Source organism: Chiloscyllium punctatum, chromosome 7, assembly GCF_047496795.1.
Source record: "Chiloscyllium punctatum isolate Juve2018m chromosome 7, sChiPun1.3, whole genome shotgun sequence".
NCBI classification, from domain to species: domain Eukaryota; kingdom Metazoa; phylum Chordata; class Chondrichthyes; order Orectolobiformes; family Hemiscylliidae; genus Chiloscyllium; species Chiloscyllium punctatum.
This window is the reverse complement of record NC_092745.1, coordinates 91472301-91487401: the sequence shown is the minus strand read 5'-3', so window position 1 is coordinate 91487401 and position 15101 is coordinate 91472301. Positions and strand designations below refer to the sequence as shown.

Below are 15101 nucleotides of genomic sequence, written 5' to 3'. Positions count from 1 at the left end.
CATATGGGTGAGTGGGGGAGGGAATGAAAGTGATAGGTCAAGGAGGAGAGGGTGGAGTGGATAGGTGGAAAAGAAGATAGGCAGGTAGGACAAGTCCGGGCAAGTCAAGGGGGCAGTTACTGAGCTGGAAGTTTAGAACTAGGGTGAGGTGGGGGAAGGGGAAATGAGGAACTTGTTGAAGTCTACACTGATGCCTTGGGTTGAAGTGTTCCGAGGCGGAAGATGAGGCGTTCTTCCTCCAGGCGTCTGGTGGTGAGGGAGCAGCGGTGAAGGAGGCCCACGACCTCCATGTCCTCGGCAGAGTGGGAGGGGGAGTTGAAATGTTAGGCCACGGGGCGGTTTGGTTGATTGGTGCAGGTGTCCCGGAGATGTTCCCTAAAGCGCTCTGCTAGGAGGCGCCCCGTCTCCCCAATGTAGAGGAGACCGCATCGGGAGCAACGGATACAATAAATGATATTAGTGGATGTGCAAGTAAAACTTTGGATGTGGAAGGCTCCTTTAGGGCCTTGGATAGAGGTGAGGGAGGAGGTGTGGGCACAGGTTTTACAGTTCCTGCAGTGGCAGGGGAAAGTGCCAGGATTGGAGAGTGGGTTGTTTGGGGGCGTGGACCTGACCCCTCCATGACCCCACCCATCATCTCCCAGACCATACAGAACCTAATCACCTCAGGAGATCTCCCATCCACAGCTTCCAACCTCATAGTGCGGGAACCCCGCACTGCCCAGTTCTACCTCCTTCCCAAGATCCACAAGCCTGACCACCCTGGCCGACCCATTGTCTCAGCATGCTCCTGCCCCACTGAACTCATCTCTACCTACCTCGACACTGTCCTATCCCCCCTTGTCCAGGAACTCCCCACATATGTTCGAGACACCACCCACGCCCTCCACCTCCTCCAAGACTTCTGTTTCCCTGGCCCCCAACGCCTCATCTTCACCATGGATATCCAATCCTTCTACACCTCCATCCGCCATGACCAGGGCCTCCAAGCCCTCCGTTTTTTCCTCTCCAGACGTCCCCAACAGTACCCTTCCACCGACACACTCATTCATTTGGCTGAACTGGTCCTCACCCTTAACAATTTCTCCTTTGAATCCTCCCACTTCCTCCAGACCAAAGGCGTAGCCATGGGCACACATATGGGCCCCAGCTATGCCTGTCTCTCTTTGTTGGCTACATAGAGCAGTTGATCTTCCATAATTACACTGGCACCACTCCCCACCTCTTCCTCCGCTACATTGATGACTGCATTGGCGCCACCTCGTGCTCCCGTGAGGAGGTTGAGCAATTCATCAACTTCACCAACACATTCCACCCTGACCTTAAATTTACCTGGACCATCTCTGACACCTCCCTCCCCTTCCTGGACCTCTCCATCTCCATTAATGACGACCGACTTGACACTGACATTTTTTTACAAACCCATCGACTCCCACAGCTACCTGGATTACACCTCTTCCCACCCTACCTCTTGCAAAAATGCCATCCTGTATTCCCAATTCCTCCGCCGGATGTGTTCCCAGGAGGAGCAGTTCCACCACAGAACACATCAGATGGCCTCCTTCTTTAGAGACTGCAATTTCCCTTCCCACGTGGTTAAACATGCCCTCCAACGCATCTCGTTCACATCCCGCACCTCCGCCCTCAGACCCCACCCCTCCAACCGTAACAAGGACAGAACGCCCCTGGTGCTCACCTTCCACCCTACCAACCTTCGCATAAACCAAATCATCTGCCGACATTTCCGCCACCTCCAAACAGACCCCCCCCACCAGGGATATATTTCCCTCCCCACCCCTTTCCACCTTCCGCAAAGACCGTTCCCTCCGTGACTACCTGGTCAGGTCCACGCCCCTAAACAACCCACCCTCCAATCCTGGCACTTTCCCCTGCCACCGCAGGAACTGTAAAATCTGCGCCCACACCTCTATCCAAGGCCCTAAATGAGCATTCCACATCCACTAATATCATTTATTGTATCCGTTGCTCCCGATGCGCTCTCCTCTACATTGGGGAGACTGGGCGCCTCCTTCACCGCTGCTCCCTCACCACCAGATGCCTGGAGGAAGAACGCCTCATCTTCCGCCTCAGAACACTGATTCCCTGGGGTTGAAATGTAGACTTCAACAGGTTCCTCCTTTCCCTTCCCCCACCTCACCCTCGTTCTAAACTTCCAGCTCAGGAACTGTCCCCTTGACTTGCCCGGACTTGTCCTACCTGCCTATCTCCTTTTCCACCTATCCACTCTACCCTCTCCTCCTTGACCTATCACCTTCATCCCCTCCCCCACTGTACTCTATGCTACTTTCTCCCCACCCCCACCCTCCTCTAGCTTATCTCTCCACCCTTCAGGCTCACTGCCTTTATTCCTGATGAAGGGCTTTTGCCCGAATGTCAATTTCGAAGCTATTTGGATGCTGCCTGAACTGCTGTGCTCTTCCAGCACCACTAATCCAGAAACATTATCCATCTTGTAACAAGACTACATGTACTCAGCTTTGAATGTTGTTTTACTGGGATGCATTGCTTAAATATAATAAAGAACATATGAAATAGGAGCAGCTGTAGGCTATTCAACCATTCAGTTCTGTTGTGATTCACTAAGTTCACAGAACAATAACTCCATATTCCAGACTCTCAATCAATGACCCACCCTCCACTGGGGAAGAAAATTCCAAAGATTAACAAACCAGTTATCTCCAAGATCAACTCAGTGTTAGCAGTACTGTGTCAGTGGCAGGGACCTGCATTAGATTTCAGCCTTGGGTGCCTGTGTGGTTCTTCCTCCTAGGGTGAGGAGTTAAATGGCCTATTTCCAATGCAATTATGTCTCTCCTTAAATAAAGTGACCAAAACTAAACTACTGCAGGTACAGTCTTACCATACAATTGGAGCTCTGCTTTCTCACTTTTATACTTCATTCACCTTGTAATAAACATTAGTCATCCCATTGCCTTTGTTCCATGTATGAGGCACCTTTTGGCCTGTTCTGCAGTTTATCAATTTAAAAAATTCAAGTGAGAAGGGAGGAACAGTGTCTTTGTAGCCCATGCTGGGTCTAAATGTAAAAGAACATTCTACCCAGGTCTCACTATGGCCAATTGTATACTTTTCCTTAGATGAGAATGAAAAATGCCATCAATTAGTTTTAAAAATAAACACAATTACTGATTTATTACAATCTATTCAAAGATGTAGAAATGGCTAAAAATATCTAGCCTTTATTTCTCACTGCAGCAGTTCACTATAGCCAGAATTTTTCATAGTTTACTCTAAGGTAAGAAGGTTCCAAAAGTTGTAGATTTGGTGTTCTTGTTAACATCAAGTCACTAATAACATGAAGGCAATATTTCACATTTAATTAAGGTGCATCAAATGGGAGATATGCAGGCTTTGCTGTATTAACACTGTCTTCAGTGAGGAGTGGGGTCAGAGTCGAAGTCCAAGCAGAATCTGTTTGAACAGTCAGGTTTAGACACTCATGACTTGGATAACTTCAAATACTTTGCCTATTCAAATACACCCAGTCAGTCAGTTTCCCAACCTGTATTGGATTTCTGCTTTCACATGAACTTATTCCCTGAACCTAAATGTAGAGCATGGAAACAGACCCTTCGGTCCAACCTGTTCATGCAGACTAGATATCCCAACCCGATCTAGTCCCACTTGCCAGTGCACATCCCTTCAAACCCTTCCTATTCATATACCCATCCAGATTCCTCTTAAATGTTGCAATTGTACCAGCCTCTGGCAGCTCATTCCATACACATACCACCCTCTGCGTGAAAGAGTTGGCACTTGTCTCTTTTTATATCTTTGCCCCCTCACCCTAAACCTATGCCCTCTAGTTCTGAACTCCCTGACCCCAGGGAAAAGACTTTGTCTATTTATCCTATCCATGCCCCTCAAATTTTGTAAAGCTCTAAGGTCACTCCTCAGCCTCCGATGCTCCAGGGAAAACAGCCCCAGTCTATTCAACCTCCCGATAGCTCAAATCCTCCAACCCTGGCAACATCCTTGTAAATCTTTTCTGAACCCTTTCAAGTTTCACAACACCTTTCCGATAGGAAGGAGACCAGAATTGCACGCAATATTCCAACAGTGGCCTAACCAATGTCCTGCAACATGACCTCCCAACTCCTGTACTCAATACACTGACCAAATAAGGAAAGCATAACCAAACCCTGCCTTCACTATCCTATCTACCAGTGACTCCACTTTCAAGGAGCTATGAACCTGCACTCCAAGGTGTCTGTTCAGCAACGCTCCCTAGTTCCTTACCATTAAATTCCTTAATTCTGGAAGTAACCTTATTAGATCTCTCTATTCTTCCTCTAAATATGAAAGCATTATATGTAATATCACTTGATTATTTTTAGATTAGACTGGAGTTTTTCCAGTATTTTGTTCTAGATTGGTATCACTTTGTCCTACCCAATCGTAACTTAAGTAGAGCTAAACCTAAAGTCTCTCTTTCCTGTTCAAATTGCTTCATTGCATCGGAATTCTCACTTATGACAAAATACCATCAAATTTACTTGCTGTTCTTCTAGTTTCACATTTAGTGTTTTAACCTTAGAATTCAAATAGCCTAGCCCACTTATCTCCAGGGAAGTGTTAAGATGTGCCCAAACCATTGCTAAAGTACAAGAAAGCTGGTCTGGCTTTGCTTTTATCCTTAAATTATTACTTCAGATGGCAATGCACTGTTACTCCAGTGCCAATACTTCCAAGGGTCATACATAAAAATATTCTACACAAGTCCTGACATAGCCTGTTGTATGAAACAGTACATCAATCAGGTTCCTTTAAAATTGAGTAATCCTGCATCATGATACATTGTTGCAATTTTGATATTTACTGTGAGACTTGTCCTCAGGGAAACGGAAGAGGATGCATACTTATTCTGTAGCCTCCAAATATACGAAAAAGTGTGATTTTGAGTTTGACAGTCTTAACCCTCTTGTAGGGTGGCACCCTTTCAATCTGAGATCCAAATTGACAAGTTGTAATAAGTAGGGAGAATGACAGAATCAAACCTAATTTACTTCTAATAAAGCCATATCAACTCCTGGTTATCAATCTAAATGCCAGCATCTCAATAAATAGCTGCAAGGAAAAATTAGAATCTATTAAGATTCAGCTCCATGAATTTATTTATTCAGTCCTTGCTTTTCTAATGAGTACTCTAGCATTATGTAGTAACTGTGCTCAAAGACTGGTTGGAAATCAATTTTGGATTGTATGCATCACATTAACAATGAATTCTTCATGTCTTCCAGGTCAAATGATAAAATCTATGCACTTTTCCATGACGAATGAAAATTTGCTGCTACTGGGACTGCTATTTACATACAAAGCCAAAGATTCAAAAATATCTATTTAAAGCTTGTCTTTGTTGGAAACCTGCACATGAAGTACCTTACCTTAAAGAAATAGGGCAATGTAGACAATCCATGATTATAAAATAAACTCCCTATATTTTAATAAAGTTAAAGTTAAAATAGTGAAATTGGTTCTGTTTCTATATAACCGTTCACCTCTGCTTGAAGCACACATTGTGGAGTGGAGGGAGGAAGCAGAGTGAGGGCAGCAGAAAGGGAAAAGATTCATTTTGAGAAATAACTCAAGGTACAAATCTTAGTACAGTACAAGATTTTTCCCTGAAATCACTAGTATAAAAAAGTCACAAGTTTATACAAGAATAATTTTTATTGCTGTTGATTTAATGTGATAAATATTTAATATACTATGCAATAGGTTTTTTTTATTAGGAAACCATTTATTTGTAATCAGTTTCTAAAGTGCACATTTGTCTACTGCCAATAGAAAAAAAGACAGCATTTCATCTAAATGTACAGTGATTCTGTATATTTGTCTCTTATGCAAGATAAAACCATATTTCCATTCAAGGAATAATATACAGTTGAAGGAAATAGGCTGGACTAAAAGATAACACCTACTTGCTAAGTTAAAGCCAATGCTACAATTCTTTTTCAATTAAGGGCATGTTCATTTCCCTTGTATTAACTACTCAATTGATTGATTGTTTGTTTGTTTCTAAATGCAGGAAAACAAATATACAGAGTATTTTTGGTTTTTAAATAACCACATTTTATATTCACATACAGGAATTCATTTGACCAAGATTCTGCTTCATTCCAGCACCCAGGATACCTTTCTATAATAGAAGCAGTTTCTTTTTAGATCTTAAACACTAATCCCTGTATATATGAAGTTATTACCTGAGGTGCTCATGCACCAGCAAATACAATTAATACAGTTGATACCAAATGCAGTATGGCTGAGAAAGTCATTGAAAGGTCTTTTAAACTATACATTACTTTTATTTCATGGCTAGAGATTACCACAATATTCCCATAATGTGGCATACAAGGCATAAGTTAAGTGCTTCAAAACTTTAGACATACATACATTATATACAAACCAGAGATTAACTGCTGATTGTGTAAGGAAATAGTGATATGGAGGTCAGTGAGTATTGGTGTCACCAATGTATTCTCATACTGTCCTCTTGTGATGTAGTGTCACTGATACGTTCAGTTTACTTCAACTTGAAAACCATTAAAAGTCCTCAAAGAATGATGGATAGGCTGTCAATCCAGGCAATGTAAACTTGTAGCTGAAACTCAATTTTTCATGCTTCAGTACAGTATCCATCCAACAATGGATCAGGTCCACAATTTTTGGAACAATGAAAGGCAGGTACCCTGTCCTACATTACATTACATTAATCAAAATGATCCATGGTGCATAGTAGATTCAGCAATAATGGAGCACCAATTTAATTTTAATCATAAGTTTAAAGTGCAAATGTCTTTAATCATGGAGGAAAGTACACCAGTGAGAAGGAAAATGTGTTTCATGTTTTAAGAGAAGCTCTCCAAAATGTAAAAGATCAGCTCCATTACAACTGACCCTTCACTCAGCTGACAAGCTCCACCATGGATTACTGGGACTAAAGCATTGTCCAGATCATTCATGTACTGTGAAGGAAGGGGCTGTCCATTGCTACCAGCTTGATAGCCAACCTGAATAAGTAAATGAAAATTTAAGAAAGTAGACTGAATATATGGTTAAGAATAAATATTCTATTCTACTTGAATAAGTACCAGTGATTAGTGAAAAAATGTATTTTAACAACTGCAATTAGAATAAGGCATGTAAAAAAGGTTTCTGAAACGATCATTTGACATTCATGATTGCTCAGATTCCTTTTGCCCTGAAGCCATAATTATGAACCTCCATTAAAAATTTGAATCCAGCAAGATGGATTCCTCAAACTCTGCCACCCAATCTTGAATATACTTTCACTTTTCTTCCCATTTCCACTCTCCCCTTTTTCCATCTCATTTGTTCTGATGATGCCACTTCCCACACAGGTACCCAGAAATGGCCACTTTTTTCCCCTCAACCAAGAACTTTAAATCCTTGTACAGATAGAGGCCACTCGAGTCTGTGCTAACTGCTGCCAGCATACCACCCCACTCGCTAGTGATCAACAGGGTCCTTAGCCTGCCCAACCCAACTCACCTGTTCCCTTCCCTCCCACAATAATGATCCCACAGAATAGTAACTCACTATTTCCGTCATCTCTGACAGGCTACCACAACCAGACACATTCTCCCTTCTTCTGAAGCATTCTGCAGAAACTGTTTACTCTGCTGCATTCTTCCTCTATTTCCAACAGCTCGCAATCACAGAAGGTGCAATACCTTGTCTATTTACCTCCTTGCTGCTCACCAGCCAAGGCCCCAGATAGATCTTCCAGATGAAGCAGCAATTTATCTGCACTCTAATGTAGCTGCTTTTCACACAGACTACCTCTACACTGGGAGATGAAACACAAGCTGGTTTGCAGGTCTACACTGTCCACAAAAATGACCCCAAACTTCCAGTAGCCTGCCACTTCAACACACTATGTTCCATGCCACTACTTCAATCAGCTTGTGACCGGTGTTCCAGTGAGCCTCAGTGCAAGCTTGAAGAGCATCTCATTTTCCACTTGGAAACCCTGCAGCTTCTAGGACTCAACATACACTACAGTTACCACACTACCAAAAGGATGTGGGATGCTTTGGACAGGGTATAGGAAAAAAGTTGATAGCTAAAATTTGCCATACCAGGCAACATTCTAAGAGGATAAATTAGATAGACTGGATTTGTTTTCACTGGAAAGCAGGAGATGGAGGGAGATCTGATAGATGTTTGTATTCTCCACTCTATCCATGCATTCACAATCTTACAAAGTCAATGAATTGGGAACACTAGTTCAAGAGACCAGTGTGGGGTTTAAAAAGATTTAAATGAAAAACTTTGCTTGCACAAGGGTGGAGTGTGCCTGGAATGTGCTACCAGAGATGGTGGTGGAAGCAAAGTAAAAACAATGACTGCAGATGCTGGAAAAGCACAGCAGTTCAGGCAGGGGCCGAGGAGCAGGAAAATCAATATTCCAGGCAAAAGCCCTTCATCACGAATACAGGCAGAGTGCCTGAAGGGTGGAGAGATAGAGAGATGGTGGTGGAAGCAAATAATAGCAGCATTCAAAAAGCACCCAAACGCATACATGAATACGAAGGGACATGGATCCTGTAAGTGAAGGCAGTTTTAGTATGGAAGAGCTTATTGTTCTTGGCTCAATAACTTTATAACCTGATTCCACCCTTACATGTTTTGTATTTCTCCCACATCCAGTCCTATAATGACATGAATTGCTTTTAGTACAGCTCACCCATTTATCACTTGTCTTTACCTTGTTTACTACCCTTCTCCTATTTCATTCTCTCTTCTCCCAGCTTCAGCAGAGCACATAACTGTTTCCTAGCTACTAAGAGTTTTGATGAAGAGTCACTAGACCCAAAACAAACTACTTTCTTCCGAGAGAAGCTGCCAGATCTGCTCAGTTTCTCCAACAATTTTTGCTTCTGGTTAAGAGAGGCAACACAAAACTAAATGCCTTAATTACTTCCCTCTACCCCTACAAGATCAAAAGCATTAATAATAATTACACAATTTTTTGTTCTAGTTCATACATCTGTAAGAAAAGTCTAACTTTTTGAGAACTGAAGATGCAATATTAATCCAAGCTTAGTTTGCCTGGATGCAGGATTTAGTTTTAGGTACCTGGTCTGAATCAAGTGTAACACGAAGACCCAGTTTTGCCTTTCCATCCTCTTTCAGCAGCTTAAGATGAGGGCAGAGTGCCAAGCAAAATGCCTTAGCCACATTCTCTGTAAGTTTGCTATGATCAGCTGGGTCACTAAGACCACTGGGCTGGTCCTCACTCTGCAGGAAGAACACCTTAAAAGAAAAATGATTAGTTCATATAAAGTTATTAAACTCAAATCACGATTGGAATTAATAAATGGCCATCAAAAATGTTTCTTATATAGAACCTTTGCGATAATGTTGTACTGTTAAGTGTTGACATCAAGCCACATTAGGAGAATAATGACAACCAAAAGTTTTAATGAAAATAACAGGTTTTAAAAGACATCTTTAAAAAAAGTGAATGTGTGCCAGGCAAGTGTAGAAAGAAAATTTTAAAAAGGTTAGTACCAAAATAGCTGAACATACAACCAACTGTAATGTGCAAGCAACCAGAACTGGAGGCATATAGACACCTATAAGGGCTCAAGGAGATTACAGAGTGTGTGTGGGATCATACCATGGTTGAATTTGAATACAAGGATGAATGTTTTATTAGTTATTCGCCTCCAAGATAATCAAATATCTATAAACAATTTACCTGTGATATCAGGCAAATACTATTCTCACCAAATAAGTGAGATACAAAAGACATTTAAAGACAAAGTTCCATTTCTCAACTATGATGAATGCTTTTCCGATGTGCTCAGGCTTCCATTACTATAGCTCTTGCCTCATATTCTAGAGATTAATGCCTTAAAGGACATATCAGGAGAACATAAATGGAAGTAGAAGTCGATATAGCTGGTCAAGCGTGCTACAGTATATAACATGATCACGGTTAATCTTGGATTTCAATTGCACTTTTATCCCGGCTTCCCTTTATTATTTGAATCCGCCGAGAGTATGTATATCCATTCATCTCGGCCTTAAATATATTCCATTCAGAACCTTCTAGATAGAGGGATCTAAACATTCATAACCCTTTGCGTGAAGACATTTCTCACATTGTTTCCATGTACCTTATCCTGAAACTGTACCACTTAAAAATCTGAAGACAAATTTCACACATCTTGAATGAGCAACCATGAAATATCCACCCCCTCCCCCCAAAGATATGGTTTCCCCATCCCAAGATGTTCACAAAGTTAACACAAAACAATCATACTGATCAGAAACAACATATTTTGTTACCTCTGTCCACCTAATGACTTTGCCATTTGTTTTGAATTCTGACCCATGAAATATCTTCACACTTGAAATTTCATCCATGGATTTTCCATCAATCGGACTGACAACACTACAAAATTAAAATCAAAAAGCTCAAAATAACTGCAATGATAATTTAGTACATTACAAATCCAGATTAAATGCCTTTAACGTAAAGCTTCATTTTGAAAATAAGCGTCTCCTATAGATTATTCACATGGCTGTTCCTATACAGCACAGAAAAACCACACTAGAACTGCACTAAAACTGAAGAAATAGATGAGAGCATCAGCCAAAAGTGACATGCAAATATAACATTATACTCGAGTAGCCAATTTCATGTATTATCATTTTTAAGCATTAATGTCTCTAACTTCCCATTTTCATAAAGTAAAAGCTGCAAAATAGGACAAGGAGCAGGAGGGCAACCCAAAAGTTATCGTAAGGGCTGCATAAAATCATCACTTACACAAGGCCATACACAAACATATTGCCCAAAATATTCCAGAAAATGAGAAAAAAAAGTGCTCATTGCTCTTCAGAGTAATTAATTGCTTATTGAATTGAATTGGAATTAAATTATTGTCACGTGTACAGAGGCACAGTGAAAAGCTTTGTCATGTGAGCAATACATGCAGATTACGTAGTTAAACAGCACAGATAATTAAATAATAGGTAAACAGCAGCAAAACAAAAACACAAGTAGAGGCAAATGCTAAGAGGTTGCAAGTCCATTCAGTATTCTACCAACAGTAGGGTAGAAACTGTTTCAAAACCAGCTGGTGCATGTGTTCAGGCTTCTGTACCTTCTCCCAAACGTAGAGGTTGTAGAAAAGCACTGCCGGGGTGGGATGGATCTTTGAGAATGCTGGTGGCCATTGCAGTCATTGATATTACACCCAACTACTGTACACAATTAATTAATAATTCTCACATTGAAATGCTATTTAGTTCTATTATTTTTTTAAAAAAGTTTCCCTTCCTGCCTTTATTTACCCTTTATTGATATTTTTATCATCTTCTGCCCACTGTATGTGAACATGTTCTTGTGGTTCTTCTACATCAGTTTTGCCACATGTTATGGTAAAATCTTTCATCTCTCGCAGTGCCTGTCGCAAAGAATCCATTGTTTCAGCTGAGATCTGTACCATCATACCGTCTGAAAATACAGCATTCAAATAACATTCATTTACAGCAAGACCAAAATAAATTTTACATTTTTCTTCATCTAATGTACAACAGTCCAGTAATAAAACTGCAATCTATTCAAAAAAAGTGTTAAGCGATTTATAAACCATCAAGATTCATTTACCAGGACAATAATGCTATAAATCCCAACTCAAATGATATTCATTATATCCTTGGGTAAACTAACATTGGATAATATTCAACAAATACAGTAAGGTCAGATATTTTTGTTCTTTCAACTCAGAAGTCACACACCAGCTTAAAGTCTAACAGGTTTATCTGAAATCACAAGCCTGCAGAGTGACATCACCTGACGAAGGTACAGTGCTCCGAAAGCTTCTGATTTCAAATAAAGCTGGTGTTGTGACTTCTGACCTTGTCCAACACCAGCACATCCATATCTTGTTTTATTCATTCATGAGATGAGGGCATCACTGGCTAGGTCAGCATACCTAAATACCCAGACGGCAGTTAAGAATCGACCACATTGCTGTAGGTCTGGAGTCACATATAGGCCACACCAGGTAGGGAAGACAGATTTCCTTTCCTGAAGGACAGCAGTGAACCAGATAGGTCTTCGAACAATTAGCAGTAGTTTCACTGTCATCTGTAGATTCTTAATTCCAGATTTTTTTTAATTAAATTCAAATTCCACCATCTGCCGTGACAGGATTTGAATCCAAGTTGCCAGAATATTAGTTGAGTTTTGGACTAATAATCTAGCGAAAATACCACCAGGCCACTACCTCCCCATTTTAAGCGCACATCCTGGATCTATACATGACACACCAGTGCTTCAGCACAGTTACTGGAAATACTGCATCATCTTTATAATGGAGGTATGAAACTCAAAAGAAGTGTACCCAAAACTGAACCTGATCAGACTGAATGGATAGAATTGACAGTTCTCTCACTTTTAGATTGTTCATTATTATTACCTTCTACAATGCTAGACTTGGCCAAGTAGCCAGAAGAGGATTTCAAAGCACCACTGAACACAAAGAAGCTGGCTCCCGTTACTGCAAAACAGAATTATGAAAAAAAAACTGTCATGCTAACTGTTTTGTGTATACACATTGACTGTTATCAAGAGTGCAATGACTGCTATATTTTTGCAGCTTCTACTTGATAAATGAATATATTTAAAATACTTGTAGTAACTTCTTATAAAGCAAAGCAATGCATGCAGACACAAAAAATGAAATCGTGGAACAATGTTTTTGGTTAGGTAAGAACCAGGCAACTTCACATACACTTACCCTTCCTGGGCTGGTTGTGAATACTGATGGCCTGGGTTTGATAATTCCCATCATCATTCTGAACACACACCAAGTGCGAATCTGCCTTCTCATTGAAGCAAGCTCCAAACGCTAACACATGCTCATTGGATTTGTTCATCGCTTTCATCATCTTAATTCGTTTGACCCCATGACAAGGAGAAAGTTAAAAACAACAACTGTTTAAAGATTTAGAAGTACTACAAACTCCATTACAACCTGCACAAATTCCAAATTAATATGCAATCTAAAAACTTTCCTTTTAAAATTCTTTCAGGAAATGTCAATATCTCTGGCTAGACCAGCATTTATTGTTCATCTCTAATTGCAAAAGGGTGTTGGTCTGGAGTCACATGTAGGCCAAACCAGCTAAGAATGACGGATTTCCTTCCACCAAATTAGTGAACCAAATGGGGCTTTCCAACAATCAATGGTTTGATTGTTATTAGACCTTTAATTCCAGATACTCTCGATCATTTGTCAAGGCAGGATTGGGTGAAAAGTCTAATTACTAGATCATTGCCTCCCAGCAATAGACAAAGTAGATTTTAAGAACATATAAAACTATTAATGCTATGCTTTAGGATAAATTTAATAAAACATCCAGCTGTTTTTTGATGTATATAATTTTATGAAATTGACAACGACTTAGTTTCCGGCACGAAAATATATTGGCTCGTACTGAGATTCTTAACCAATGAATTAAATCTCGATATGCTGAATACGTAATGCAACATAGTGTCTTGGGTGGAAACAACATTTCATCATTAACCATCTTAAATGGGACTTGGTGCAATTCCGCTTTCTCACCACAACATGCTGCATTAGTTTTAATTGTAATTAAGCATATTCCAGAACAAAACACCCAACTAGCACCTCCCTCCCATTTCAAACACTCGCTCCTTGCTTTTATTTAGACTAATCAAAGATTTACTCAAGACAGATTCAAAAATCAGAGTCTACTTGGCTATAATAGAGGTTACCTTATTTTGTTCAGCTGTACATTTTATTTTGCAACTGACGTTAAGCAGTAGCTATGTTTATCAATACCAAATATTATCTGCCAAGTTTCTGAATGTTATCCCTTACTACTTAGTTTTCTCATCAACTAACTTTCATAACTCATTACTGGGAATGACAATTTCAGCAAAAATAAAACAGCATTCATTTTAGCCACTGGTTGCATAGCACTTCAATTCGTGACTTTACACACATGAAATCTAGAAAAACACTGCCCCAAACTGCTATTATAAATAGCATTATCCAATAACTTAATAATATGTACAAAACTTCAAATATTTTACACAAATCCTTGACACCAGCACTGATCACAAGAGATTCAAGAGTTTCAAAATGAAATACAAGGGCAAAACATGCAACTTTGATAAGTTTTGAGAAATAGAAAAATGGGTTATTTTACACTAGAACAGAGCTTTTGGATTTAGTGGAATTAACCATTTCATAAACCAATCCAAACTGCAATGTGATCATTTAATTAAAATAAACTTGCAACACTGATCACATAATATATATTTTATAAAAAGAGTGAGCTGTGATATTTTTGCTTCGCCGTCATAAAAAGTCTTTTACTTTGGCCCAGGAAATGGTAATGTGTGATTTTCCTCCTCCTTTAGTACTAGATTTCATTGATTTGTGCAAAGTGTCAGTGGGAATGAACTACTCTTTGTTTAAAGTGGGAGATCCTTCAAGTGCAGTTGGTGTCTTATAATCTCTAGTTGCAAATGATAAGATGTTATAAGTTAAGTTTCAAGATGTAAACCAAAACCTATTATTTGGGACTAAATCAAAACAGAATGGCTTAACATTCCCCAAAAATGTTCCATTACCTTGTCAGTCACTCTTAATTAAATTCTCAGAAATACATTATAGTGTTGGTTTTTAAATATGATTTCTTGCAGATGCTTAAACAAACTTTGAGAAGCATCATAACATTATAGGCTTACTCCACGTTCCATATTTGTTTACTTATTTAATATTTTCTTCAAATGAGTGTCTGCATGAGTAGGTGGGCTCTCCTGGAAGTCCCTGTTCAATTGTGATCATGTTTGTCATTGTGAAAAGGGCCATTATTCACAGTTCTTCAATGTTTTTAATAAAAATGAATAAATATTAAATTAAAAGAGTCACCCAATATGGGGCTCGTGACTATGATTGACGTTAAAAATCCCATTAGCTACTAAATAAGCCAGCTGTCAAAAACCTTCCGAACATGTTTCAAAAAACTTAAACCTGCAGGAA

The 15101-nt window shown here is 39.8% G+C and overlaps 2 protein-coding genes across 7 annotated transcripts in view; one reads left to right on the top strand and one right to left on the bottom strand.

Annotated features, from left to right (window-relative positions):
* The window catches only part of cc2d1b (coiled-coil and C2 domain containing 1B), a 79901-nt gene extending 74395 nt beyond the window's left edge, over positions 1-5506 (top strand). For all 5 annotated transcript variants that reach the window (XM_072574302.1, XM_072574300.1, XM_072574299.1 and 2 more), the window contains one exon: positions 5283-5506. The gene's annotated coding sequence lies outside the window, so the exon portion shown is untranslated. The remainder of the gene's footprint in view (positions 1-5282) is intronic.
* A 202-nt stretch (positions 5507-5708) lies between these two features.
* LOC140479920 (zinc finger FYVE domain-containing protein 9-like) overlaps positions 5709-15101 on the bottom strand; it is a 118823-nt gene continuing 109430 nt past the window's right edge. For both annotated transcript variants that reach the window (XM_072574297.1, XM_072574298.1), the window contains exons 13-18: positions 12825-12975; positions 12504-12584; positions 11374-11536; positions 10363-10468; positions 9145-9321; positions 5709-7052 (exon numbers count right to left, since the gene is read on the bottom strand). In XM_072574297.1, coding sequence (XP_072430398.1) covers positions 6891-7052; positions 9145-9321; positions 10363-10468; positions 11374-11536; positions 12504-12584; positions 12825-12975 — 840 coding nt within the window. In that variant the 3' untranslated portion in view covers positions 5709-6890. The remainder of the gene's footprint in view (positions 7053-9144; positions 9322-10362; positions 10469-11373; positions 11537-12503; positions 12585-12824; positions 12976-15101) is intronic.